Here is a 26,612-nt window from a genome sequence, read left to right on the forward strand (position 1 = left end):
TTAGTCTTGCACCACTAATGTACTAGAAATTGTCTTGCCGAAGCAGTAAAGATATGTTTGTTCTCCCACTTGTTGTTCTTCTAACCTTCTGACACCATTCATCCTCTAGCCATTGCTGCTGGGATCTCATGTACAACCTTGCATTTAGGACAGTGTAAATATATGATGCCATAGAACCTAGAAGGGAGGAGATTTGTAAGGCTGCTGAGTTCGAGGTGTTCCACAGCAGATTGCATTTGTTCCAAATAGAGGACACTCTTCTCCGAAATACACAGCCTTTCTTTTATGGTGTCTGTCGTTCCAATTAAATAAGGCCAGTGTTGAGATTGATTTTTGATGGCTGATCTGAAGACCTAGTCCGCTTAGCACCCCTGAAATTGTTACAAAATCCAGCTTCACCTTTACCAGACGGAGTTTTTTGTAGTTATTTCTTTAGGTTTGGACATATAAATATGCCTTCTCCTTACAGGTAACCTGGCACTGCTACCATACATTTTGAGAATGTGCAAAAACTCACTTGAGACTGAATGGCAGAACTGTATACTTACATTTATTGATCCCTACCATGGATATGAGTAATTTTCTGTGATGCTTCATAACCGGAATGTGGAAATATGCATCTTGCATAACTATCGCAGACATCCATGCACACATGCATTGTACCCCAGAATAGGATAGCTCTGATGCAAGGCAAGCATCCAAAACTTCTCCTTGATAAACTTGTTCGTGAACCATAGATCTAATATTGGTCTGTACTCGTCTTTTGAACGTTTTTCCAAATCAAGGAGTACCTGGAGTATACTTCTTGGCCTTTCTAATGAGAAGGAACTGGCTCTACTGTATGTTTGCTTGATAAGATAGATATTTAATTACTGAAAGATCTGGTGCTTTAATGTGGATTTTTGAGGAACCAGCATTCAAAAGGCTTTTAAGTGTAGAACGCATCCATAAGACACAGTATTTAGCACCATTTGTGTCTTGCGATTGAAGCGAGGGGATTGAACCATGAGCTGAAAATACCTCTAATCTTCTGCCTTGTATTGCTGCTTGCACTGCCTTCAGGGTCTCCACCACATTCTTCATTTTCTGCATTTCATCTTCAATGTGTTGCCCAAACAAGGCAGAGTCTGAAAATGGGAGGTCCATTATTTTTAGTTGTGCCTCTGGCTTTAACGCAGTAAGGACGACTCCGTAGGATCTACGGGTGGACATCCCATGACAATATCCAGTGTCAATACTTAATGCACAATCAACTGCAGCATTAATCATCTGGCAGTATACCAGCTACCTTTCTTGCAGCATTTCTGCACAATCTTCTTGGCACTGTTTAGGAAAGTCTGTGATAAAACCTCTCATGCTATCACAAATTTCCCTTTAATATCTCCCTAGCAGAACCATTGTGATGGCATTTTAAGGTGGGTAGATGCTGTCCTACTTACCGTCCTGCCAGTAGCATCTAGTAGCTTGTTTTCTCACTCTGGAGGGGCAGTGGTGAGGCATGTCTGTGTATCACAAAAGTCATTATCAGAGAATCAGGCTTCAGTTCAGATTTAAGAATTTCATGATGACAGATCTGTGAGGAGACATTGGAGTCTATCTTCTCTTCCTCTGTGGAGACAGACGTTGGTCTTAATAACAATCTGGAGGGCACTGCAAGAGCTGCAAAGGGATCTGTACTGGACCCTCACAAGGTACTGCTGGTCTTATTAGTCTGAAAGTTAGTGAATGTAAATCAAGAGTGATAGGATGAGGCACTGTTTAGGAGACTTTGAATGGTATTCTACTCCCTTTTTCAGAGTCGGAGATAGCAAAGAGGTGGAAAAACATGGTGCCAAATAAGAAAACATGCCAAGTTCCTGAAGAGATGGAAACCTTACTGAATACAGAGACGATGTTGAGATGGATGATATGATTGATGACAAAGGTGTAGTAACCATTAGAATCAACATTGTAAGTGAAGGTGACAAGTCAATTTTTGATCTTTGACAGCGATGAGGACCCTGACGGTGTCCTGTGGAGTTTACTATCTGATGTCAATGACTGCGATGACGACTGATGCTCCCGCTTCAACTTCGGTTGTGTTGGGCGTCCTACTCACATTGATTGTGTGCACATTTTTAGACATCAACAGGGCTGACAGGTTTGTTTGTGCCGATTAGAGGTCTATCTTTGACATCGAAGGCTTCTTAGGCAGGGGGTATCTCACCTTAAATGAATGCTCTCCAGAACACTGATTAGTGGTAGACCTCGAGCAGACTGGGGTCAATGCTCTCAACATTGGTGCGATTACCTTAGATGTCAATCTGGAACACCATTGAAAGTGATGCCGTGAGTGACTTTACATTCCAGATGAGCTCCTTTCTCTGGATTTCACTGTGTGGGAGTCGTTTTCAGGAGCTGGCTGATTATCAGAGGATGCATTGGATGAAGACTTCTCCTGTCTCCTTTTCTTCTTCCTTTCTCCACTTTCATATCTTGCATCATCTTACTGATCTTTATGCTCTCTCGATCGGTCAAAGTCTTTTTGGGCAGATTTTTTAATTTGCAAATGTCGCACTCTTAGACCAAATGTGAGGCCAGTAAGCATACTCTAGAGACCTTGTGAGGGTTAGAGTCGAAATGGACACATCTCAAAAAGAGAATTTATATCTGAGGAGATATCCAGCCAGAAAACAGCAACAAAAATGACACTGGAAAAAATAAGATGTTAAGATATCAAGTGATGGGGAAAAAGGAATAATTTGCCTAATTTGTTTTAAAAAAACAGAAGTGTGAAACCTCACATGTGATCTGGACCCTACTTATGGAGCTGTAAAACAGAATTGGCTCTGTGAGGCAACTGCTAGTACAATGCATACTTGGTAGGTGAAGCTCCTGGAATCATAAAAAGACAGGATGCTTTTTTCACAGCTTCAATGTAAGCCTACTGAGATACGTTTTTTGTCATTCTCATTATTGACTTTCAACATTTCTAGCACATTAGATGTTGCAATGCAGCTCATTTGGAATCCATAAGTCTATATCCAGGGAATGAATTAACCTCTGATAGGGTATTTGAAGGTGCTGCTCACCATAAGAATGGATGGGCACTGACACCCAATGACAATACATATGTGAACAGTGGTTCAGGGTCCACTTATGCAGCAGGGTATTATTGTAACCTTTATGGCCATCAATGAAGATCCTATGATCCTATCAAGTGTTTGTATTGTTTTTATTTAATCCAAAATATATTGAAGGGCTGCATTGTGCTCAATAAGCACTGAAATATTAAGGCTAAGGGATTCATTTGGTGTTTTGCTGGTGGAATTAATTTCCTTCAACCAGTATTATTGGTTTCTTCATCAAAGATGCCGCCTCTGTTGTCTGAGGAGCCACTTTGTGGTGTTAAGACTAAATCTGCAACAGAATTCAGCCAACAATAGTATAGGATGGCGGAATTTCTGCCATCTGAAATTAACACTAAATGTGTAGACCCAACTCGGGTACTTTTATCATTTTTCAAGAATATTTTCTCTGGAACATGACATGGGTGTTTTTCAGCCCATCCAGAACACAAATGTAACACCTTTGTAACAGGGAGCCCCCAGTTTCAGGATGGTCTTTTTAGGTTTTTGCTCCACCTAACATTTTTGAGATGTGTTGCTGCAGATGGGGTCATTGAACATTCACCATCTTTGCGAAATTAGCACCAGCCCTTGGTGGGTCCAATAGCAGGCAGGAAGGTGTTTCTACCAGAGGGACATCCACTATGTGTGAAGTTCATAATAGAAGACAATCACCAGAAGTCACCACCTGCTTAAGTTACAGCATATGTTCCATTCCAAACAATTCTCTTGTGTAGAACATAACTGGAGCTGAAACAGAGGACATGAAGATGCACCCTCAGGCCTCGTGCACAACTATGATACCAAAAGAACGAGTTACTTACCTTCGGTAACGATGTATCTGGTAGAGACACAGTCTAGCCGCAGATTCCTTAACTTAGAATATCCCCAGGCGTCAGACTGGATCCAGAAAACTTTTTCCTCATCAGTACCTCTGCACGCCGGGGGGGGCGTCGTCACCCCCGGCTCTGTCCTGACGTCATCCACGGAAGTGACATCAATGGAGCCATATAAGTACCCCTCGGCGTGCTGATGTCAGTTTTCTACTGTGAAACATTTCCGTGCCACAATGCAGAGCCACTAAAAAAACTGTGAGAGTATAGGAACAGTGTGCCAAAAAAGGAGCAAAACCTTTGATATAACAATGATAAGAAATCATAGAATGTTGAGAAACAACACCAGGTTGAAAGAGTATTCAACACTTGAAGTAACTGAAGGGAGCGAACAGAGCACCCGCCAAAGCGTAGAGCCGTTCCCCCCCAAGAGGCAACGGCAGTGGAAATGAATTACATGACAAACGAAAGGCAGTTTGCAACCACAGGATGGAACTGTATGAAGGGCAGCCTGTACCTACTGGATGTAACTGAAAAGGACCTCAGGACTGGAACAACATGACTCATGGCATGAAGTGAACACAATGGCATAGAATGTTCACCACACCCCCCACAATGACGTATGAACTGTAGCATAGTCAAATAGAACCTCAACCCAATCGACAGCAGCATAGACAAGGACACCCCAAAGAAATGGGGAGAAACAGATGAGGGCGGAGGGAGGGTAGTAAAACATGAGAATCTCTACGCCGGAGAACCCGGGTGGAGGAGCATTGAAAAGCACATAGCCTAGCCACCCAAGAACAAGATTGTGCCCAAAACAGAATGACACACCCTGCCCCGGAGGTAGGTGAACTAGAGCACCCCTCAGGAAAACCAAGGCCAACTGTAAGGAGGCAAGGTGTTAGAACCCCACCTGGAAAGGTCCTCGCAGAACGGGGAGGATGGCTGGGCGTTTAGGAATCTGCAGCTAGACAGTGTCTCTACCAGATAAATAGTTACCGAAGATAAGTAACTGGTTCATCTGAAAGAGACATCTAGCCACAGATTCCTTAACTTAGAATATATACCAAAGCCATACCCCATTGGAGGAGGTTCTGCGACCGAAACCCACCAAGTTCCCAAAGGAAGTAGACCGTCAAGAACATTGGCTTAAACAAGGTGGGGGCCGCAATGCCAGCGTGGTTGACACCAAATTTGTAAAGCTCAGCATTGCCAGCGAAGCTGACACCAAAACATGATGTTCAGGGCAGAGCATGAGCAAGGGAAGCAAGGTACCACAATCCATTAGAGGAAGGCATGAGTCCACTGTCGGCCAGACAGCGATGAAACAAAATCACAGAACCAGAAAGATCAGTGCACAATGGCAAAATGCCACAAACTTCTATGAAAAGAGGGAAACTGAGTATAGGACACCAGGAACCGTAAGAGACAAAGGCCCAGCGAAGGGACTTAAACATGATGACAGATTCAGTACACACAATATGAGCAGCACAACATCAGGTGCCAACAAATGATATGTCAGGACAGAAGGCATCACGCCGAGACATACAAATTACGACCACCAGTAGATACATAGATGTGAATTACAAGAATACACGAGACATTGTGTACCATGAGAACCACACCCCACAATGCATAGCTCAATGAACCGTAACAGCATGTGCGCGTTGATCGAAAAGACGGCGCAGCACCAGGTAGCCAACCAGGCAACCGTACCTCTAGGTTCAAGGACCAAGGGCCACCGGCAAGCCGAACACGCCCAAAGCGAGAAAGAGAGAGAGACAGAGAAGATTCTGGGACAATTCCCAGAAACCCCCGCAGGGAGACCCCGCATGCCTGCCCCCTCGTGTGCATACACAGTACATAGAAACACCTGAAAAAGTCAAGAAGTGGCAACTAAGGGTAAACTGGAAGAGTACCCCTAGAGAATAGAAAGTCGCACAAGAGGTACCACCGGCACCGACTCCTGCGAAACGTAGCAGGATATACAGTCCAACCACAAAAGAGGGCGACCCCAACCCCCCGATCGGGAAGGAAGACCGAGCCACCGCGATACAGGGGGGAATACTGACTACCACACCAACGAAGAAGTCAGTAACACTCAGACATGGAAAGCCTGAAAAGCAGATATATATAATATATATAGACAGGATGAAGCCAGAGGTCATCGGGAGATAGAATACGTCGGTTGAAAATCACAGCAGAGGCCAGGAGAAGAAGACCTGAGCCATGTGCGACAACAAACAGAAAAACCTGAACCCAGGCCAGGCCCGTCAGAGGGAAGCCAGGGGCACAAGGTAAAACGTAACAGAGATACGCTATGGCGAAAACTCTACCGCCCATAGGCACACCCCAACAGGGTGTGCCCAAGCCCTTCCCAACACCAGTAAAGATGACAACAGCAAGAGAATGCAGCCAAGACAATAGCTCAAGGAACACTACGTATCCCCCGTGATAGCACACACACCCAGTGCGGACCACATGTGGTGCCCGCCCATAATACAGAAGAACCGATCTGGAGCGGAATGGAACAAAGCGCCCACAGGAACGCGTACCCATGCCCAAGACAGCCAATGGTGCTAGGGGCAGATTGAAGGCGGAAAGATGAGCCAAAAGCAAGGGAGGAGGACGTGAAAATACCTGGGGTGAATTGTATATGGCAGAACCCCAACAATACGCCGAAGAAAACTGCGTCCACAGACGCAGGAGAGTGCAACGGAACAACCGTAGGCAGCAATACAGAAGCTCCAGGAGAGGCCCACGTCAGTTCGTGGGTCTCAACAGAGTAGGCGTTCTACCACAGCAGGAAGCATGGGGCAAAGGAAGATGCCCACAGCATAACCCACAGGAAAAATCCCCAGAGGGATGGACAATAATGAAGAGAGCTCCAGAGGAGCCTCCGAAACTTCCTGGTAAGGAACAGCAGCTACACAATAGCGAACGTATACCCCACATAGGGTATGTCACATCCCTATAAAAAGCAAGGGACACCTCTTGAGACAAGCTCATAGGTAGAGGTCAAGAAGCACCATGTAAACAGCTAGACCAGCTGCACCAAAGGAAGGAAAAACACGGCTGAACAGCCATACAGCCAGTCTGCAAAATAATATCTTGAACCCAGAGACATAAATCATAAAGCAGTGACAACACTACATACGAAAACACAAGTCCACCATAGAGGACTAAAAACCTGGCAGTCATGGAAATCCAGATAGGAGGCGCCGGACCGCCGAGTCGGCATGCGCATCATACAGATGGGCCCCATCAAAGGGCAGATCCCTGAGTCGCTCCCAAACATTCTCGGTGAAACTGCCATCGCGTTGCCATGCATGGCGACGCAGAGCAACTGACCTGGCCATAGCCCAACCCACAAAGTCAGTGGTGTCCATGGCCGACCGGATGGAAAACTGCGCCATGTCGAGGCCATCCCTAATAATCTGGACCAGGTCAGCAGGAGGGCCCTCCGACAAAGAGAGAAGGAGTTGTTCGACTGAGTCCCAAAGGGCAGAAGTAGCCCGAGCAAGCAAGCAGGTAGTGTTCAGGGACCGAAGGCCCGAGCTGGTGGACGCAAATACATTGCGGCCACAAAACTCCAACTACCTAGACCCCCGAGTGGGAGGAAGCGACGGTGGAGCAGAGGAAGGGGGTACTGCCTGGACTACAAGTCCTTGAGCCCTAGGATTTAGGGACAAAGAGGCAGGGTCATCTGGAGCCGGCCGATGGCGATGTGCAGTAGCACGATCCACGGGGTCACCCGATGAGGGTCTGGCTCAACTCCCCAAAGGGCATCATACAATGACCCGCCAAAAGGCAACAAGGGCTCCACATCCACCGTGCCCTGGTGGAGAAGATCCAACAAAGGATCCGAAGGCAGGGAGACAGAGGGCGGCTGCACCTGCAAGATATCCGCAGCCCTGCGAACCGCCCTCGCAAAGTCTGCGCTGCGAGGTGGAGACAGCATGTCATCCGTTGGGGATGGCTGCAGGCTAATCCGTCCACCCAACAACAGCGGCCCTGCAGAATAATTGGGCTGGCCAGTGCCCCATGGGCCCCTGCTCCGTGGCGCGTGGAAAAAACCCTGGGATCGGAGAACCCGCTGGGGTCACGCTCTCCACCAGCAGAGGCACAGTCGAGACGGAACCGGCATGGGACGGCGTTAGATCGACGTCGACGACCCCCGAAGAGGACTCGTCCTCCCAGCGTCTGACAGGCATCGACTCGACCTCCCCCAAGGGAGGAGCCTAAGTGAAGGAACAAAGTCGACTCAGAGTCGAGCTCCGTGCTGCAGCCGCATCCAGCGACGACGGAGGGAGCCCCACAGGACTGTGTGAAGACGCATCAGGAAGGCTAGACATCAGAGTGGGATGTCCCTCCGGGCCGTATCCCGACGTCGCAGCGACCCCGGAACCAGAGTCAAGGCACTCGGTCGGCGCCAAGGACGAACCCGCCGGCAAATCCCCGACCTGAGTCCCTACCCTCACTGTGGGGCCAGAAGGCGCGCCAGGGAGAGGGGGTGACCCAAAGATGGCCTGCAGAGCTCTGGAATAGGCCTCCATCTGGGTCCGAGTTGGCCCAGCACCAGGACACAGTGGATAGGTGGGGCCAACTCCTGAGGGCCCATGTCCGGTGAAGACCGGGAGCAGCAGGCCCCGACGTCACGCTTGTGCGAGGTTGACGACCTCCGTGACTTCCTCCGGTGCTTACCTGAGGAAGGCGAGCGACGTCTGTGGGAACGACTCCGGAATCTGCCACGAACTGGAAACTCAGCGTGGGAGGAAGAACTGCACCGTTTGGATCCTTCCACTGGAGACGGAGGATGGCGCAGCAAGTATTCTGACCGGGACAACCGGGCAGACATCAATTTCATCCGTCGTTCCCGCAGGGACTTTGGCTTCAGCTGCCGGCAGGTGTCACACTCGGCGGAGTCATGGTACTCACCCAAGCACCAAATACAGATCTTGTGTGGATCAGTCGCTGACATCTGCCGCGACCAACACAGGCCAGAGGAACCGCTTCTCACGGATCCGCGTGGAGGGCGTCAGGATGGAGCTGGGCGATGCCGCCCCCCGGCGTGCAGAGGTACTGCTGGGGAAAATGTTTTACGGATCCAGTCTGACGCTTGGGTATATACTAAGTTAAGGATTCTGCAGCTAGATGTCTTTATCAGATTAAGGTTGGAGCATTCGTCCTAACTCATAACAGAAGGGAACCTTCTGACTGAGAGTATCAGAGATACCATGTGTGAGTAATGTTCCCTTTACCGCTGAGAGCTAGCTTCAAGAATATGAGAGAGGAAAGAATTTGTCAGAGATGGAAAAAAGACTGCTTCTGAGGAATAAGATGTCAGAGTAAATATCTCACCCCATAAAGTGGCAGATCTGTTGACGTCTCTGGCACTCGTTCACACTGGAAGCTTCTTGGTATGTAAGAGAAAGTTAAGGTCTTGAACCAATATCTTGTAGCCCAACTGTGATACAGTATAATTGTTTAATTGCCCCTTGAACCTTTCCATCATCTAGAGAAAGACCTCTCCTGTTTCCCATTTTCAGCTGTTATACAAGAAATCTAAACTAAGCAAAATATACTCAATGACACAAAAAAATTCTCCTGCTGAAAAACCCAACTGAGCACTTTTTTGTTTTTAACACACTATCAGATGTCCGACTCCTCACAAACATTTTGGTGGGTGCGTGAAGGAGCCTTTGGTTTTTAGTTGAACAAAATAAATATCCTGTTTGGGGTTGCCTGGAGATTCTATGTAATACATTAAGTAACACTTCGAGAGACCCAGAAGAGGTAGTAAATTTACAGTACAATCTAAACTAATAAAATGTAGTTGGAGGGTGGGAGTAGTCCATGGCCTTGATATGTACCACTGTCTTGAGCTCTGGTGGGCAAGGATCTGGTCCATGGTTCTACTGCTTTTGTTATATCTCACTCCCTCTAAAACTCTATCTTAAGCTTGAATGGACATTAAAAGTAAGAAGAGGTGGTACAAAAAACTGCAGAGAATTTAGCTGTCCCCCTTCACTTCACATTCCACTGAGAGACAGCAACCTAGACAACATCTCTAACCAGGTGAAAGCAAGGGAAGTCTAAATGTGGTTACAGGGAAGGAAGGAAGCGTGGCACCAATCTGCTGACAGTTTAGTCGTGAAAGGTTTGTGAGCCTTCAGAGGATAAAATAGACACTGTAGTCTTTGATTAAGAAGACTGAACAGCCTGGTTGAAATAAGAAGACTGGATAAAAAATAAGTTGGGAAAGCATGCAGATTGAGTTTACTAGTTTTCAGGTCTGAATTGGAGGTGCGAGGCAACTGTGCAACTTTAGAAAAATTTCTAAATTGGAAAAGAGTAGTGATATATAAAAAGAAAAAATAAACTAAAGAAGTGAGGTGTCTAGAGAACAGATAATTGAAGGTTTTAGTGGGTGCTTGTTAATGGATGGAGAGTCGCTGAAAGGGAATGTGGCTACTACTGGAGTTAGGGCATATGTAAGGGATTGTTGTCTGAAACTCCATGGGGTGTTGGGCATACAGCACCTAACCCTCCAATTAGGTTTAATGGTTATGTATTGCTCTAGTTGTGGACTTGTTTTTTCCACTTCCTTTGTTTATTTGTGTGCATGTGTCTTGCTGTGGCTGTTTAGTTATTGTGGGGTTCATATGCAGAACCTCTGGGCTATGTTGGTTTGAACACAGGACTGTGTAGCCTCCTTCACTACACTGCTATATCGATAAGAAGTTCCATACATACAGCCACTAGATTTGATTGCAGATAGGCAGCATTGGCAAAGTGATATATCTTCAGGGCCTCTACTGAGAGGCAAGTGCACGTTCTGGCTACAGAATGAGTATTTAATCACACACAACAGAGACATAATACGACGGAAAAAAGCAAGTAAAGCAGTCTTGGATGCTTGAAGGTGGGAAAATCAATAGATTTTATAATACTGCCCTCACACACCCGAGAGTGTCATGCTTCATCATTGGGCCGCATCATACACCAAGGTGCAGACCAACACCTTTGGTGGAGCGCAATGTTTTAGAGTGAATGATGAAAGCAGGTGGTGAGGGTAAAGTACAAAGACAGAACAGTCAGAGTATACACAAAATTGTGCTTCTGAGAGAAAAGGAAACAGATAGTCTCTCAAAGTAAAGGGACCAAAAGGAGAGCAGAAAGAAATCTAAAACTGCCTAGGGGTTGACCCTCACACTTTTATTCTTGTCAACCTCTGGCAGGGTTAAAATAAAGGAAATGGGGTATCCAGGGCAGGTAACGACCCTACAATCCCCCTGCTAAAACCAACATGTTTCTGCCAGCTATCTACGTGCCCAGCCGGGTCACTCTGGCATTCATCAGGGTGTTGGTCCCTTGAATGTGGTCTACACCCTTGTCGGGTACTTATTACCTTATTCACTCGGGGCAGTATCCCCGCTTCACTCTTTTGGAATTTCCAAGAGGATGGACATATAAGAGTTTACGAGAAAATGCTCTAAACCCGGGACAGCGGGGGAGGGTGCTCTTGTCGTCACACTTACTCCAAAGAGGCACTGTATCCTCTCTCCCCTCGTCTGTCCTCCGCCGAGGCTTGGCAGTTCGGGCTGGACTGTTCCCATGAGGCACAGGGTCAGACTGATTTGCATATGGCCATGTCTGAACTGGGGTGGCAGAGTGGGCTAAAGAACGGTGATGGATTAAACCCAGATCAGTTGACTGGGGGACAGTGCTTGCAATGTTCAACACTCCGTCCATCATTTCCTTTGGTTTTTGCTTTGTTCGCCATAAGTTGGCAGGGTATGCTCAGACGTGAGTCCCTTGCTCACTTTGCCACTGGATTCAAGCAAGCCTGGTTGAAGACGGCTGAAATGCCAGAAACCGGTCCTAGGAAGCTTGTTTCCGGTCCAGGGAAGATATGGCTTGGCAGTTCGGGCTGGACTGTTCCCATGAGGCACAGGGTCAGACTGATTTGCATATGGCCATGTCTGAACTGGGGTGGCAGAGTGGGCTAAAGAACGGTAATGGATTAAACCCAGATCAGTTGACTGGGGGACAGTGCTTGCAATGTTCAACACTCCGTCCATCATTTCCTTTGGTTTTTGCTTTGTTTTATAAACACAACAGACTTATTATATACATTGTTTACATTTACAATAGAACAGATATTTGTGCACTGTGTCCCAAAGTGAAAAATGGAACCTAATCATAAGTGACACGGTGTATATTTATATACAAGGTTTCCATAAATCTTAAAAGGCGACCATTCTTGTATAATTTCTTTGTAAACAGCAACTGTATATAATAATACGCGCTGGGCAATGGTTCGCTCTTTCAGCTTGTCGACGGCGTTTCGACCCTCTATCAGTACGGGGTCTCCTCAGGACTAGTGATGCAGGGACATCTATAATGAAATAATAAGAGCATAAGGCCCATGTACCGGCACAAATGCGAGAAATAATAAAGGGGGGACATGGAGTGTGAATTACCTGGATTGCTTAATGTGCAGCCTTGTGAACTAGTGATGAGCCACAATTGAGAAGTGAAAGGGTATTACTCACAAGAGGACCCATCCAGGTACTGCCGGGGGGAAATGGGAGAGAAGGAGAGTATGGTAAAGGGAAAGCGGTGAGACAGGGCAGGATATGTGATGCACTTTGATTCGAAAGGTGCTCTTACCTCAGTGTGAGGAAATGCTGGCAGTCAGGGGTACGGTTTGGCCGACCGGCTCTATACATCAACTCGCTATAGCCATAGCGGTATGGTTAATCCCTGGTAAGTTCTGGAAACAGTGACAATGCACTGTGTAGGTCTATGGATTTAATAAAAGGGGAGGTTGGAAGAGAGTCACTTACAACGGCAACTGGACTGCGTACTTCCAATGCCTTATTTTACTATGGACCTGATTGCTAAGATGCTCACGGGCATAGGAAGTGTGGGGGACACGGGGGATATGCCCCCCAGATGAGGGAGATAAATAAATCTCCCAAGCACCTCAAGTGTTATGGTCATTTCATCTGTTCCTCTCGTCATATCACCGAGGGGACAGAAAATAATTGTTTTACTATTGTTTTATAGTTTTTTCCTGCTGTGCTGTAGTGTCTCAGTGAAGCAGCACAGCAGGATGTAAAAGAGAGGCAACTCAGCATCTAAAAAGACCAGGACTTTAAGTGGGCTGGTTCCGCCTGGTCTCAGAGCTGGTAGTAATAAAGAACAGACATTGAAACTGGCCCCTCTCATGCCCTCTAATCATGGCCTTAACCTCAATGGCAAAAACACTGATCGATTTTGAGGCATTTTGGTTTTTGTTTATATTTCAAGTTTTACTCACTATTGCATTCTCTAAGCTAGTTCCAGAATGTTATGTTTCTGTTTTTTTCCCTTTTAGCATTTAAAATTTATATAATGCATATTTTCAACCGAGGCACCTCCATGTATTCATAACGTGCCATGATGACTGACCCTTCAGGAGTTTAGACTGAAGGCAGCTTGGGTTTCTCACGATGCCTGTCAGTGGGTCAAAAAGGTGCTAAAAAAACATGGGTAAACAAGGAGAGAGCGAGGATAATGTGAGGGTACGTCCCTATTCCCAAGATAAATAGTAAAACAAACAATGTCGTCGAACCCACTGTCAAAGGACGGCTCACTAGTATATGGGACCCCAATGATGAAGCATGCCACCAACTAGGTTGGTGGGTGAGGGGTCTTTTAACAAGCCAAAGGTTTCTCTGGCACCCATATACTAGTAAGCCGTCCTTTGACAGCGGGTTCGTCCACATTGTTTGTTTGCTCAAAATACATGGACATCCAATCCTTGGCATCTCCACAGAAGGAACCGAGCAATGGTCACATATTTCAGTTGCAATTGTGATTCTGTACAAATTTGTGTGAAGGACGGTCACAATTGTCAAAATATTGACAAGGGAAAAGAAAATGCGGAGCTTACATGTCGGTACGTGTGTTTAGGGGTGGTGAAGTGAAAGAGATGCAAGGAAGTGCATTCAAGATAAGGAAAAGAGGGTTTAGAAGAGGAAAGATGAGGTGCATGATATGCAGATGGAGGGTAAAAGGGTGTACATGTCTGACATAAAGTGAATCTAACAGGAGTGACTGAGGCACACTGTAAACGACTATGTTTAATTCACATTCTCACAGAACTGAAACATTTTCAATATTAATTACATAAAGCAAAAGCATTTTTGTTATTCAGTTATCTTACAGAGCTAACAACCACTGACCGAGCCGTTGGCCTGACTGGTTTTAGGTGTATGTCAGTTGTTGCATTATATATATTGATATGATAGCAAAAAGCACAGAGGGTAACCTAAATACTGGCTCGGTAGAACACTATGGGAATCACAGAAATTTAGGGATAGATTTGTCAATATTTCCTGCAGCCTAAAAACAGCAATTCACTTTGTTGCGCTCCACTGCACTACACTGTGTCGAGCTTCTGGAAAGGGAGTGGGCAGGAATGTGCAATACTTATTTTTTTTAACAACAGACTTTATTGATTTTCTGTAGTACCAGATGGGCCAAGCCCGGCAAGAAACATATAGGCATAAGGCATATTGTAGATGCTTGAGGTACTGCAAATTTTCTCCCAGCGGGTCTGCAGAACATCAGACCAACAACCACCCCCCACCCCCTACCCCCAACTGTGCTCCATACATACCGTCACCAACATAGCACATACACATAAAATTTAATTCCGTCCATATTTACATGAGTCCCTCACATTAAACCGGTAAATCATTTACCACCAGCCGTTCTAGAGGATCTTGAGTCACGGGTCGTGACATTAAGGACAAATCAATTCCCCGATATTTGGCCCACTTGGCCCAGATCTTCCCGTGCTTTTGCGGGCAGCCCCTCGCCTGAAACACTGCCACCTCCGCCGGCATACATCTATCCATGGCCTTCTTTCAATTCGCTACACCAGGTGGGGACACATCTTTCCAGTGCTGTGCAATGTCACGTTTTGCCAACGTAAGGCTCAAGAACAGGAGGTGTCGTTTATATCTGTTCCCTCCAATGCCTTCTGTGCTATGAAGGAGTGTCAATCTAGGGTCTGCAGGAATGTCCCACGTCAAAACCCGCCCCATGCAAGACAGGGCACCCGACCAGAAGTGTTGCAGTGCCCCACAGCTCCACACCGTGTGAAGAAACGATCCCTCATCTGAATCGCAGCGGAGACAGATAGGGGACTGGATAGCCCCCATCTTCCAGAGGCGGAGGCGTGTGTAGTATATGCTGTGGAGATGTTTAAATTGGATCAGCCTGTACCTAGTAGAGACCGCGGAGTACCTAGGACTAGCCTGCGCCTCAGTCCAATCGTCATCCATCAGAACGTGCAAGTCTGCCTCCCATTCAGCTCTGGTCCGGTGTATATTGGTTTTCGTGTGTGTAGTGAGTGTTTGGTAGATTTGCCGGATTTCGTTGATTACCAGTAACTGCAAGGCCCAGTAGTATGCCCGTATATCGGCCGCTGCAATCCCACCAAAGTACGTAGACTGTGTACATGTGGTGAGTGCCACCCGGACCACGCCCCCTTGCCACAGAAACCGATTCAGGAGTGCATTCATTTGGAGGAACCATGACGGGGGAATATGATATGGATAGTTCTGCAGCCGATACAGTACCCATGGTAAAGACACCATTTTGAAAATGGCGGACCTACCGTATAGCGAAAGGGGCAGGTGGGACCACACCGTTGTCTCGTCCCTGACCGCAGGGAGCAGCGGGGCAACGTTGCACAACCAAGCCTCAGTAGGGCACCGCGTGATATATACCCTGAGGTACATAAAGCCCGTGTTTGCGATAATTAGTTGCGATGCCCAAGCCTGGCTCCTCTGTTCACCGCAAATGGGGAACAGGATCGATTTGGACGGATTAGCGCATAGCCCGGAGGTCTCTCAAAAAAAACGCAGGATTTGGAGCACCCGGGGCCCGGTGGCCCAAGGATCTGATATGAAGAAAAGGACGTCATCGGCATACAGCGCAATCCTGTCTGAGCACTCCGGCGACCAGTTTAGTCCCCGGAAGACAGTGTCCAGGTGCACCCATGCGGCTAAGGGCTCGATCGCCAAGGCGAACAACAGCGGGGAGAGGGGACACCCCTACCGTGTCCCCCTGCGGATGGGGAAGGGGGCCGAGCAATGTCCAGCCACACAGACCGATGCCGTAAGGTCTGAATATAATAATTTCATGTAGGCCCGGAAGCGCGGTCCCAGGTTGACGGCCTCTAAGAGTTTAAAGAGATAGGTCCAGCTCAGCGAATCAAACACTTTATCTATGTCTGCCAGCAGGACTGCCGCAGGGCGACCTAAACGATGGGCTTCGGCCACTGCATTGTGGGCCCGTCTGATATTGTGTCTGGTGGAGCGTTGTGGCATGAAGCCAGACTGATCTGGATGCACCAGATCCTGGATACACGTTCGGAGGCGGTCAGCAAGAACCTTCCCTATCAATTTAGGCTCAAAGTTCAACAATGAGATGGGATGATACGAGCCCGGGTCTTCAGAGGGGCGGCCCGGCTTGAGAAAGACTACAATTTCGGGGTGTCGCCAGTCTGAGGGCAAAATGCCCTGCTCGGAGGACTCCTGTAGTGTCTTATGCAGACACGGTCCAAGAGTCCCCATGTGAGGGCACAGGAAGTCGCCCGGGAATCCGTTCGGTCCCGGCGCACGACCTAGGTGGGTGTTGGATAGTGCTGCCTGAAGCTCGTCGAGGGATATGGACGCATCCAGGGCGTCGCCCTGCTCGTCCGAGAGGCGACGAGGAGGGATATCTGTGAAAAAATAATCTATAAGGGAGTCAGTAATGACCTCGGGTATCTCATACAGTGCCGCGTAAAAATCAGCAAAGGCCTGAACCACTGCCTCGGAGGAGGTGCACATGTCTCCGTCTGGGGACCGTAGTATGGGGACCTGTGTCGGGGATGCTCTGGCCTGGCAGAGCCTATGGAGCATCTGTCTGGACTTATCCCCCCAATGATATATCCTATATTGGGTCGCCAACCAGGCCTCTTTGGCACTATCAGTATGTAGCTGGTGAAGCTGCTGCTGCACGTGTAGCATATTACGACAGGTACAGGGGTCAGAATTCTCCACCAGTTGGGATTGCAGGTGGAGCGAGCGGTCCTCCAGGTCCCGTATCTGCGCCAGCCGGGGCTGCCTCTCCCCCGTACAAAAACTGATGTCTGCCCCCCTAATCGTGGGCTTAAGAGCCTCCCAAAGAATAATCGGGCGGGGAATTCACAGCATTGAAGTTGAGATAGTCAGCGATTGTCTGATGGAGCATCTCCTGGTACTCGACCTCTCGGATCAGCCATGGGGACATACGCCACCGATATGGGGCTCGACGAGTCTACAGGCGTAGCCTGAGTTGGACCGGCGAATGATCGGAAAGACCCCGAGGCAGGATAGATGTGTAGGTCACTCTGTGTACATAGCTGTGTGGAAGGAACAAATAGTCGAGGCGGGAAAGGGTGGGGTGGACTGACGATGCGTATGTAAACCCGGCTTCTGAGGGGTGAAAGGCCCGCCATGAGTCTGCCCAGCCCAATGTGTGTGCCTGTGTATGCAATTTGGATCTTGTGGGGGACGTCTCTGGCAGCCTAGCTCGCCATTTATCTAGGGGATCCATTACGTCACTCCAGTCTCCACCCAATATCGTCAGGCCACCCTGGATAACTCCCCAGAGTTGCGTCATTTTATCTATGAATGTCTTGCGGAGCGGGGTGGGGCGTAGACACTCCCAATTGTGATCTGTTCACCGGCTATATTACCGGAAGTAACAGTATAACGGCCTCCGGGCTCCGACCAATGCTGTATGACCTGAAGTGGCACTCTGCGGTGAATAAGAACTGCAGTACCACGTGCACCCCAAGTGAAGCCTGAGTGATACACCGTGGAAAAACCCATAACGGAAAAGGCAAGGGGCTTTGGTGCCTAGGAGATGTGTCTCTTGTAATAGCAGGACATCGGCTGAGTAACACTTTGCCAAATGAAGCACCGCTACCTGTTTAACCTTATTCAGTAAGCCTTGCACATTCCAGGTTAAAATGTTGAGTTACCCTAGTGGAGAATTAACCGTAGTGTGGGCCATTCCTAAATATTACCCTGCATAGTGGTGGACGATGTGAGGGTGACGTACCAAGGAATTGCGTGTATGGCACGTAGCACTTAAAGCGAACAACAAAGAACACCCTGAAACCCCCCCGCCTCCCCCACCCCATACTTCCAGGAACAAAGATTATGTGTTGCGGTGGAAACCCGTCCCAGGCCCCCAACATGATGGCCCAAGGGGTTTCTCCAATGGATCCCCTCCGTTCCAACATTACCCAAAACAGTCAGGGCGTGTAGCGTCCACACCTTCCAGGGCTGGAATGAGACCCCAGCCATATTATTGAAAGCAACCCAGCGCGGGGCCGCCATTAGTAACTACACCGATCCATTGAAGAGGAACCAAATACTATAGGCCCGAATGTGCAGGCTACTCAGTCTCCGAATGTGCCATACTTAACATTATTTGGTGCATCCCTGTCCTCTCCTTGCGCAGGCCCACTTTTGGCTGCCTATCGCCAACGCAGGCACTCTAGTGTCACGTTGTAGGCATGATTGTTATTGTGCAGGAAGGATGATAGGAAAAATGAATGATGGGTGAAGCCTGTCACTTTTTGTTTTACTTGGATGGAATCAGTAAATGGATAAAGAAATCAGGAATACCATGGCGCCAGAATCATTAATCACTGCTAAAGCGCTTGACAAACAATTTCCCTTTCCAAAAACTGTATTATTCATTAAAGTGTGTGATTCTGTACAGAAAAAAGGATGTAGTTATTGAACATCGTCTGTAATTCAATTTAAATGTCACTTATATGCATATTTCTTCCTAGGAGATCCTATGGACGTTGATTTTTTAAATTCTGCAAGCATTCAAAAAGTAAGTTATTTCTGAGTTAAATCAATCTCCCAATGTGCATTCAATTCAGTATTTAGGAATAAGCCTCCAACAGTCACGAGTAGCAGCTAGAGATGCGCCAGTGGCACTATATCTCTAGCGTGGATCAACAACTCACATGTATCAAAGGCTGTTCAAATGCTGGCAGCTAGCTGGTACAAGCGACACTGCAATATGAAAGGCGCTGCCTATTTTAAATGCAAAAAAAGCTGAAGAATGTTCCAGACGAGTAATATATGATGCATTTAGTTATCTGTCACTGATCTTTTTAAAGTAACGCATTTTCAAAACCGCCAGGAGGGAAAGCTAGCCTGATGTGAGGACACTGTTAAAAGGGTCTGGGCCCATTTGCTCAGCAAGTTCCTGATATCGAACACTCAATGGTCCTTTTTTGCAGCATGAAAGTGTAAAGGGGAGCAAAAGTTCCCCAAATCAAATCTAAGGTACTGTGTAACCAGCTTGGCTACACAATAATTCAAGTCGACAACCAAATAAAGGTTAGTCAATTTTATTACACTATTAAAAATAGGTGGACATACATGAGTCTTAGCATTAGGGTACAAAAATACAGAGGAAACAGAAGGATTCCGAATCTTCAAAATAAATTAACTCTGTAGAGCAAGACAACACATTCTATAATTACTACATAAGTAATCAGGAAGCAAAAATGGATATTTCCCTTCATCAATAGTTTGTTGGAGAAACGCATGTAGTTCTACCTAATCCTACTCCTACTCTAAAGTGCCATCCTTAGTCTAAAATCTAGATCAAAAGTTTAAGAAAGGGTGTCAGTGGTGAAAGCCTTCCTGAGAAGTCACTCCACCATCAGATGGGTCAAGCAGCGTAAAGCCACTAACAGGGAAAATGCAACACTCAGGTGCATTCTATCTAAAAGGCAAAATGGAATGGTCTGCCTATCCCTCTCTACAATGCATCATATACAAAATCTCTTCAACAAATGTCCCACAATGCTTTTTTCCAACTTTTTCCACAATAGGCTCAACCACGGGTTTTTCCATGATGTTGGTTCCTTCCTTGGCATTATCCATGTGCATTCCTTTGCAACAGTGTGTCCTTGGTCTTCTCTACTTCTCCCATGTGAACTCACCTCATTTTACCACATCTTAGTCAGACTATGCCAATTGTAGCTTCTTCATACCTCAACTATCTAATGAAACAATTACACTACTCTTCAGTAACGAAGCATGGTCGACCTGCAGTGCAAAGCACGAAAACATGTAAAATTCCTATGAAAATCGCGTTGGCATCTAAGCATCAATTCAGAAGCATGCGCATCCAATAAATTTGTTCTAAAATCAGGCCTATGACTTAAGCTACAATAATAAATGCACCATGTTAGTTATGATTCATGATTAAAATTTTCAGGAGTCCATTGGAATGTTCAATAGGCACTTTTCCTAAACTACATTAATTTGATTATTTCACTTACATCATTAACATAATAAACATTCAAAATGCATTTAATAAATCGGTTTGCCACATTACTAATAAACCCTACGTAAGAGTGTTACGTCATTTGTACGTTATTACTACAATTCTAGAAACCATTCGTTATGCTCTTATTGAATCATGTTACTATCACAAAGATACACAAAATAATTCACATTTCTTCTACCGTCTAATTACATCTATAATACTAAATAATTTGATAGTGCATACAAGTGGTTATATAGCACTCGTAACACGTATCCCAAGCGGGATAACATTTCTGCTCTGTCACTGTGGACTCTAAGACACTGTAGTCAAGCACTTTAGAAACATACTCAAGCAATTTCTCCCAGATGGCACAATCCAACTGGTACCGATCGCCAAAGGCACACACAACGAACAATTATGTTCACACACACATACAAACATTCATGCCAATGAAGCAGATTAACCACACGCACACCACTGATGACCCCAACCTAACAACCACCAGACTCCGGTCCATGATGCAGGCCAGAAAACCAACGTGTGAAGGTAGCCGAATTCCAACCACACCGCAAGGCACACAAATGGCAATATAGCGCTAGACAATAAAACGAGACACCAAGGGGAACGTAACTGGATTCCCCGCCTCTCCAGCAGGGAAGGTCTGATACACCAGCAGTTCTAAATGGTTGAGCTCACTGCCATCCTTCAGAGAACAACACACAGCACTCTCCACTGTGCCACCCTCACCCACCCTCTCACACCCGGGTCTCAGACAAATAGTAATCTCGGTCTCTAGCTGAAAAGCTGTAGCCTACTGCTAAAATCTGTAGTATAGGCGAGTATGGAGTTGAAACTGATTTACAGGAGTGGTCATAGCCCTGAATGTTGTAAGAGGCCATTGGAGTGTCCCTGAGAATAATTAAGATGGGCGGAAGAATTTCATCGTAGAAATCCAGTGGAAGAATGGGCATTCATTCAGGGACCATGGAGGTAACTCGATGGGCTTTGGGAACGATGCAGATGTTTATATAAGTTGAGAGACCAAGGCAGGACGATTGAGTAAAGCTTCATAGATTGTGCTGTGCTTTTAGTGCAGGTCTGTAAACTGGCGCAGCTCGTTTCGAAGGACAGAGCCATGACCCCATGCAGCACGAGGCTGTGCTCACATCCCTGTGAACCAGGAAATCATGTACTTTAAATAAATAAAAAACAAAAGCACTTGCCGGCAACATTGGCTCATCCGGTTGGTGTCTTCGCTAGTCCACTGTTCTTTTGAAACCCACGGAGCCTGAAGTGAAGAGCCAACAAACCTAACCAATCCTGGAGCTGCTCTTATGCCGTTTTCAGCATGATAGTAGCCCCATGATTGGTTGAAGCAGGCTCACACAGCGATCGTTTTCAGACTAGGCAACTGTGCCTGCAGTCAGCCCGGCTGTTACACAGTTAGTATTGGTGCGGGATGAAGTGCGCATTTCGGGCTAGCTGTCGCAAGACAGCAAGCCAATCCAACATGCATACTTTAGGCAAGTCATTTCTTCTGCCAGTCAGCAGAAGGAATGGCCCCGCCCCAGAGATGAGACAAAGTGAGTGCACGTTACTCAATTACATTTACTGCAGCTACTGCGCTCACAGCAGGCATGGGGACACTCCTCCACCCTGAAGGAGGATCAGCCGCTGCACATTTATTGTTCAAAGATGTCATTTGCTGCTTTTGGAATTCATGATGGGTCACCTGATGGTGACTGCTTTTCACATCAGACCAAGTATAACCAGTCTTCATAAGTAATAGCATCCTGTGTTGTGCTAATCTTTTGTGCAAAGTGTGAATGGGCCAGCAATTAACCATAAACAATGCAATTCGACAGCATTGGATTTGTCGCATTTTTCACATAAACCATCTGCTGCAAAATCTTCAGAGTTTATAAAAAATAGATTCTGGCTCAACTAGATACAAAGTTACTCAAATTGCAGCAACGTGAAATGCAGCACAGTTGCACAGTGGAAAGCCATCCGCAAGTTGGCCTGTCAACTCTTCAGTTGCTTATTCCTGTATTTGGATGTTAAACTGGTACTGATGATGGGAAACTTTTCCCAGTGCTAATATTTCAAAAAATTACAAAATAAGCAATAGCATCAAAAAATGTACCCTTTATGCCTGCATAGTTTAGTCATCCCTGCCACATAATCCGGTCCTCTCTGCCACTGAACGTTGGCAATAACTGCATGTGAAATTTAATGCACACACCTTAAGTGAAAAATAAATTAAAGAAAACTAATCAGGGAAAATGCATTGTTCTGGTAAGAAAGCTTAGCTGTCTAAAATGTTTACTTCAGAAATCTATGTGTATCACTGGTTGATGCATTAGGGACAAGTGACTTGTATGTGTTTAGGCCTATTAGGTTCCACCCTCAGAAGAGAAAGCATTGCGACTACATAGATCAGTTAAAAAAATGTATCAGGCTGTTCAAGTATTGACAGGCTGCCACAAAGTGTGAAAAAAGGCTTATGAGGAAATATACTAACTCGTTTCACTAGGTGTGCTTCACAAAAGTGACACAAACCCAGGTAAAGTGTTGTGTTGGAATTTACTTTCCAACACCAATTCTAATTTGAACCAAGTCCCTCGCACACGTTTAGGGTATTGGTTTTAGTGTAAAGACCACAGTTTAAAGTACTTCTTGTGCTCAAATGTGAAGGTCGACACCAGGAAAATCTTTATGATGAATTTTATATCACGTTTCTTGAACCAGATAAAGAAAACCAGCCGACACGTGTTTCGTTACTCAGGAGTTATCCCGTGACTCTTCAGGGCTGTAGGAAAAGAAAAGAACGAGTGGAAAACAAGACGGAGCAGTCATCCGTCGGTCCTGCAGTTACGGACCTCCCATGAGACGGACTCACACGTCCGCTTACTATTGTGGGACTCGGAGTACTCTGGGAGAGTGACAGACCTGTCCTCCCCTTCCACTTCATGTGGCATTTCCACACTCTCCTTTCAAGAATTTAACCGGGTCGGAATTATCACGGTCCAGCGATATATCGCACAGCCGTACTTTTCTTTTCCTACAGCCCTGAAGAGTCACGGGATAACTCCCGAGTGACCAAACACGTGTCGGCTGGTTTTCTTTCTGTATCTAGTTCAAGAAACGTGATATAAAATTAATCATAAAGATTTTCCTGGTGTCGACTTTCACATTTGTGCACAAGAAGTACTTTAAACTGTGGTTTTTACACTAAAACCAATACCATAAACGTGTGCGCGGGACTTGGTTCTAATTTTCAGTGTGTGTCAGCCCCCACACACTTGCAGGGGTTTTTGCTTGGGTGGTTTGTTTCCCCTGACCTGGTAGCACTGTAATTATTCCTCACATCTCATACTCTATTGCGGATTTGCTTGGGCACAATTTCTTCCTGTCTTAATCAAAACCCTCCACCGAACCAGTATACTAATTCTAATTTGCGTTGGAAAGTGGCCCAACATAACGCAAAGTAGAGCTGTGTGCTACTTTGCAGCAAGGAGTAGTTCCAAGGGTTGTCAGAGGGCATTCCCATGCAGCCACCCAGAGTTTTTGATTCAAAGCCCTATCTAACTGAAAAAGTAGACAGGACTCTCTGCCAAAAATCTATGCTTCCGCGAGGCAGCTGTGAAGTTTTCTGAAAGGGTACTCTTCCAAAACCTTTGCCTGACATCACACGTCCACCCTTGCGTTATTGAAGAATGTAAATATCAAAGTATACTTGCACACTGTGACTCCATGCCTGCCTTTCTTTTTCACTTCAGAATTATGCGATTGTATTTGTTTATGTTTATAGGAGCCTGCTGCCGACAAGAGGCACTTTGTATATGATCAATAAAAAGTCTGCCTATGTCCCTCCCAGAAATATACATTCTCCTACCCCTTTACATTCTCCTACCCCCTTGTGCCCAATGGCCTGTCTTCAAATTGCAGGGGCTACCAAAAGAAAATGATTTGAAAGGATATAGTCGAAGAACTGTCTCTGCAAATTCGGCGGACGGCACCACCCAACTGTGCGTCGTGAGGATCATGTTCACCACCCGGTCGCTGCGGCACAAGTTTCCCTCGGGGTCTGCAAAGAAAAGGAAACAAAGGAGAGTTACTGTTTAGAGAAATGGCTGGAGATTCTCTTCTTCAAAGAGGATGTAGCAGGTTGATTAGCAGAGAGACATTGTAGAGTGATTCCCCTTACCTGCACCCTTTCATGAGGTGTGTCTACTATTATACATTGGACGGATGCTTCTCACTTCTTGAAAGCATCCTGGCTGAGTGGCACTTGCAACCACCCTAGAACTGCACAGGATGTTACGATTTCCATTTTTATTTTTTGCAGTTTTTATATAGTACAAACTCGACCCAAAGGTATTGGAACACTTTAGATGAGCACTAGTTACATTACACAAGGAACATTCATTTTTGGTAGGCACAGGGAGATTAAAAGATTAGCCAAGAATAACAGTTGAGCCGACGCCAAGATTCAAACCTGGTTCGCCAGCTCTTCTGGCTGCTTACTCCACATCCTCTCCCCTAATACATAGTATCCCAATTGTCAAGTATGTACTGTCCGAAGCATTCCTGGGGCTATTTAACAAACATCATGCAGGCTCGCTCTCTGGTTTGCAGGCAGCACGAGGTACATACACCTTGTTCAAAATAGAAGCAAGCATTGGAAAAGCCAATTGGTCTGGTGTTGGCTGCCAGTCTTTCGACTTTGTCAATGCTCGTTTTCCTTTGTGGCAGTTTTTGCAAAACCTTGTTTAGGAAACTGCTGAGCCCTCGCCAATTAAAAATAAAAAGTCTTCAAGCAAATTATTTTGGTACTGATAAGCACATATTATCACCATGGTAGTCCCTGGAACTGCAGACAACTAATATAAATGTGGATGTGCTCCTTATGAAACGTCAGAACTGATTCACTCACAGTGAAGTTAGCTAACCGCTGAAGGGGGCTGACCCATTGCCCCATGCAGTGTGCTTTAGTAGGCGGAAGAGAAACGCGAATGGCACAGTGACAGACCAATGGACGAGGAGGATTCGCTGAAGGCCCCTAAAAACACGTCTACTATAAATTAAACTTAAGTAAAATCAACAGGTCTTAGCTAAAAAACATTAGAAGGCGGCTCCTACATAAGGCTCCACCTGTTGCCTGCTGCCATTACTCTCACTAAAGAAAGATGGAGCTAGACACAGCACACTCACTGAATTAATGTGGTCAAAGGATATTACTTTTGCAACAGTGTGATGTGGACAAAATGGGGATAAAAATGTGTACATAATAAAGTTAAGGCATTTGAACCAAGATGCACATTTTTGTTGTTATTTGTGTGAGACAGCATTTCCACAGATTTGAGTATGGGCACGGTTCAAATGTAACAGTTCCTGCAGAATTAGACACATGCACAGCTCAGATTCTGGAGATAGGGGGAAGAGAGTCACAGACAATATGCATTTTAGCTAAGATCAAGTGCAGCATAAACATCAAGATAGTCTCCACTGGGGAGTCACCCCTTTTTTCTATCATACCTTTGTTGCTCGAATATGAATTTACCTTGAAAAGATGAAAGATACGAGGCGTTTCGTCCAACAGTAACAGTTGGTTTACACGCAGCGGCAGGGAGAACAGGCAACAGAGTTGGAGTCGGAAGGCTGACTCAAAGCATATTAGTTTCGGCCATCATTTTATACATACAATGAGGCGTCATAAAACAAGTGTACATTCCTTTGGACAGAAATCTGTGCCTAGTCACTGGACCATAAATCTGGTCTTTTGACGCGCAGGTGGGCCTCGACCTTGCATGGATGCAATGCAGGTCTAGAGGGTATGTGTCCAGATGTTCAGCATGGGAAGTGCATGATCACTGTGTGTAATGTCCATGCTGATTTCTGATTGGCTGTGTGTTCTGAACTTAGTGTGGCATCTGACTTTATGGTGTTTTTGTGACTGCACACCCCTCCGACCAAACGTGTTTTATTGGGGCCAATCTCCTGAAACCATTATGGTGTCGCTGATTATCTGTGGGATCGATCTGGGTTTTCCTGTTCGCACGTTTGTATAAGGGTTACGTGTCTCCCCACCTTTGATCTGCCAATCAGCTGCTTTAGGCCAAGGTCACAGGGCCTGCCTGACCACATATTTCTGACTCTGAGTTGAGAGGGAGGTCATATTGAGTGAATTCAACAAAGGAGATAAGAGTTCGTTATTATACATACATATATCATGGTGTACATCGACATCATATTTTCCACTATTTAC

General features: G+C 46.1%; 1 protein-coding gene across 3 annotated transcripts in view; it reads right to left on the reverse strand.

Annotated features, from left to right (window-relative positions):
- LOC146798000 (RAS guanyl-releasing protein 1-like) overlaps positions 1-26,612 on the reverse strand; it is a 340,732-nt gene that overhangs the window by 186,153 nt on the left and 127,967 nt on the right. For all 3 annotated transcript variants that reach the window (XM_085625228.1, XM_085625230.1, XM_085625229.1), the window contains exons 3-4: positions 24,323-24,431; positions 9,305-9,364 (exon numbers count right to left, since the gene is read on the reverse strand). In XM_085625228.1, the coding sequence (XP_085481354.1) occupies positions 9,305-9,364; positions 24,323-24,431 (169 nt within the window). The remainder of the gene's footprint in view (positions 1-9,304; positions 9,365-24,322; positions 24,432-26,612) is intronic.

Source organism: Triturus cristatus, chromosome 9, assembly GCF_964204655.1.
Source record: "Triturus cristatus chromosome 9, aTriCri1.1, whole genome shotgun sequence".
Classification (NCBI taxonomy): Eukaryota; Metazoa; Chordata; class Amphibia; order Caudata; family Salamandridae; genus Triturus; species Triturus cristatus.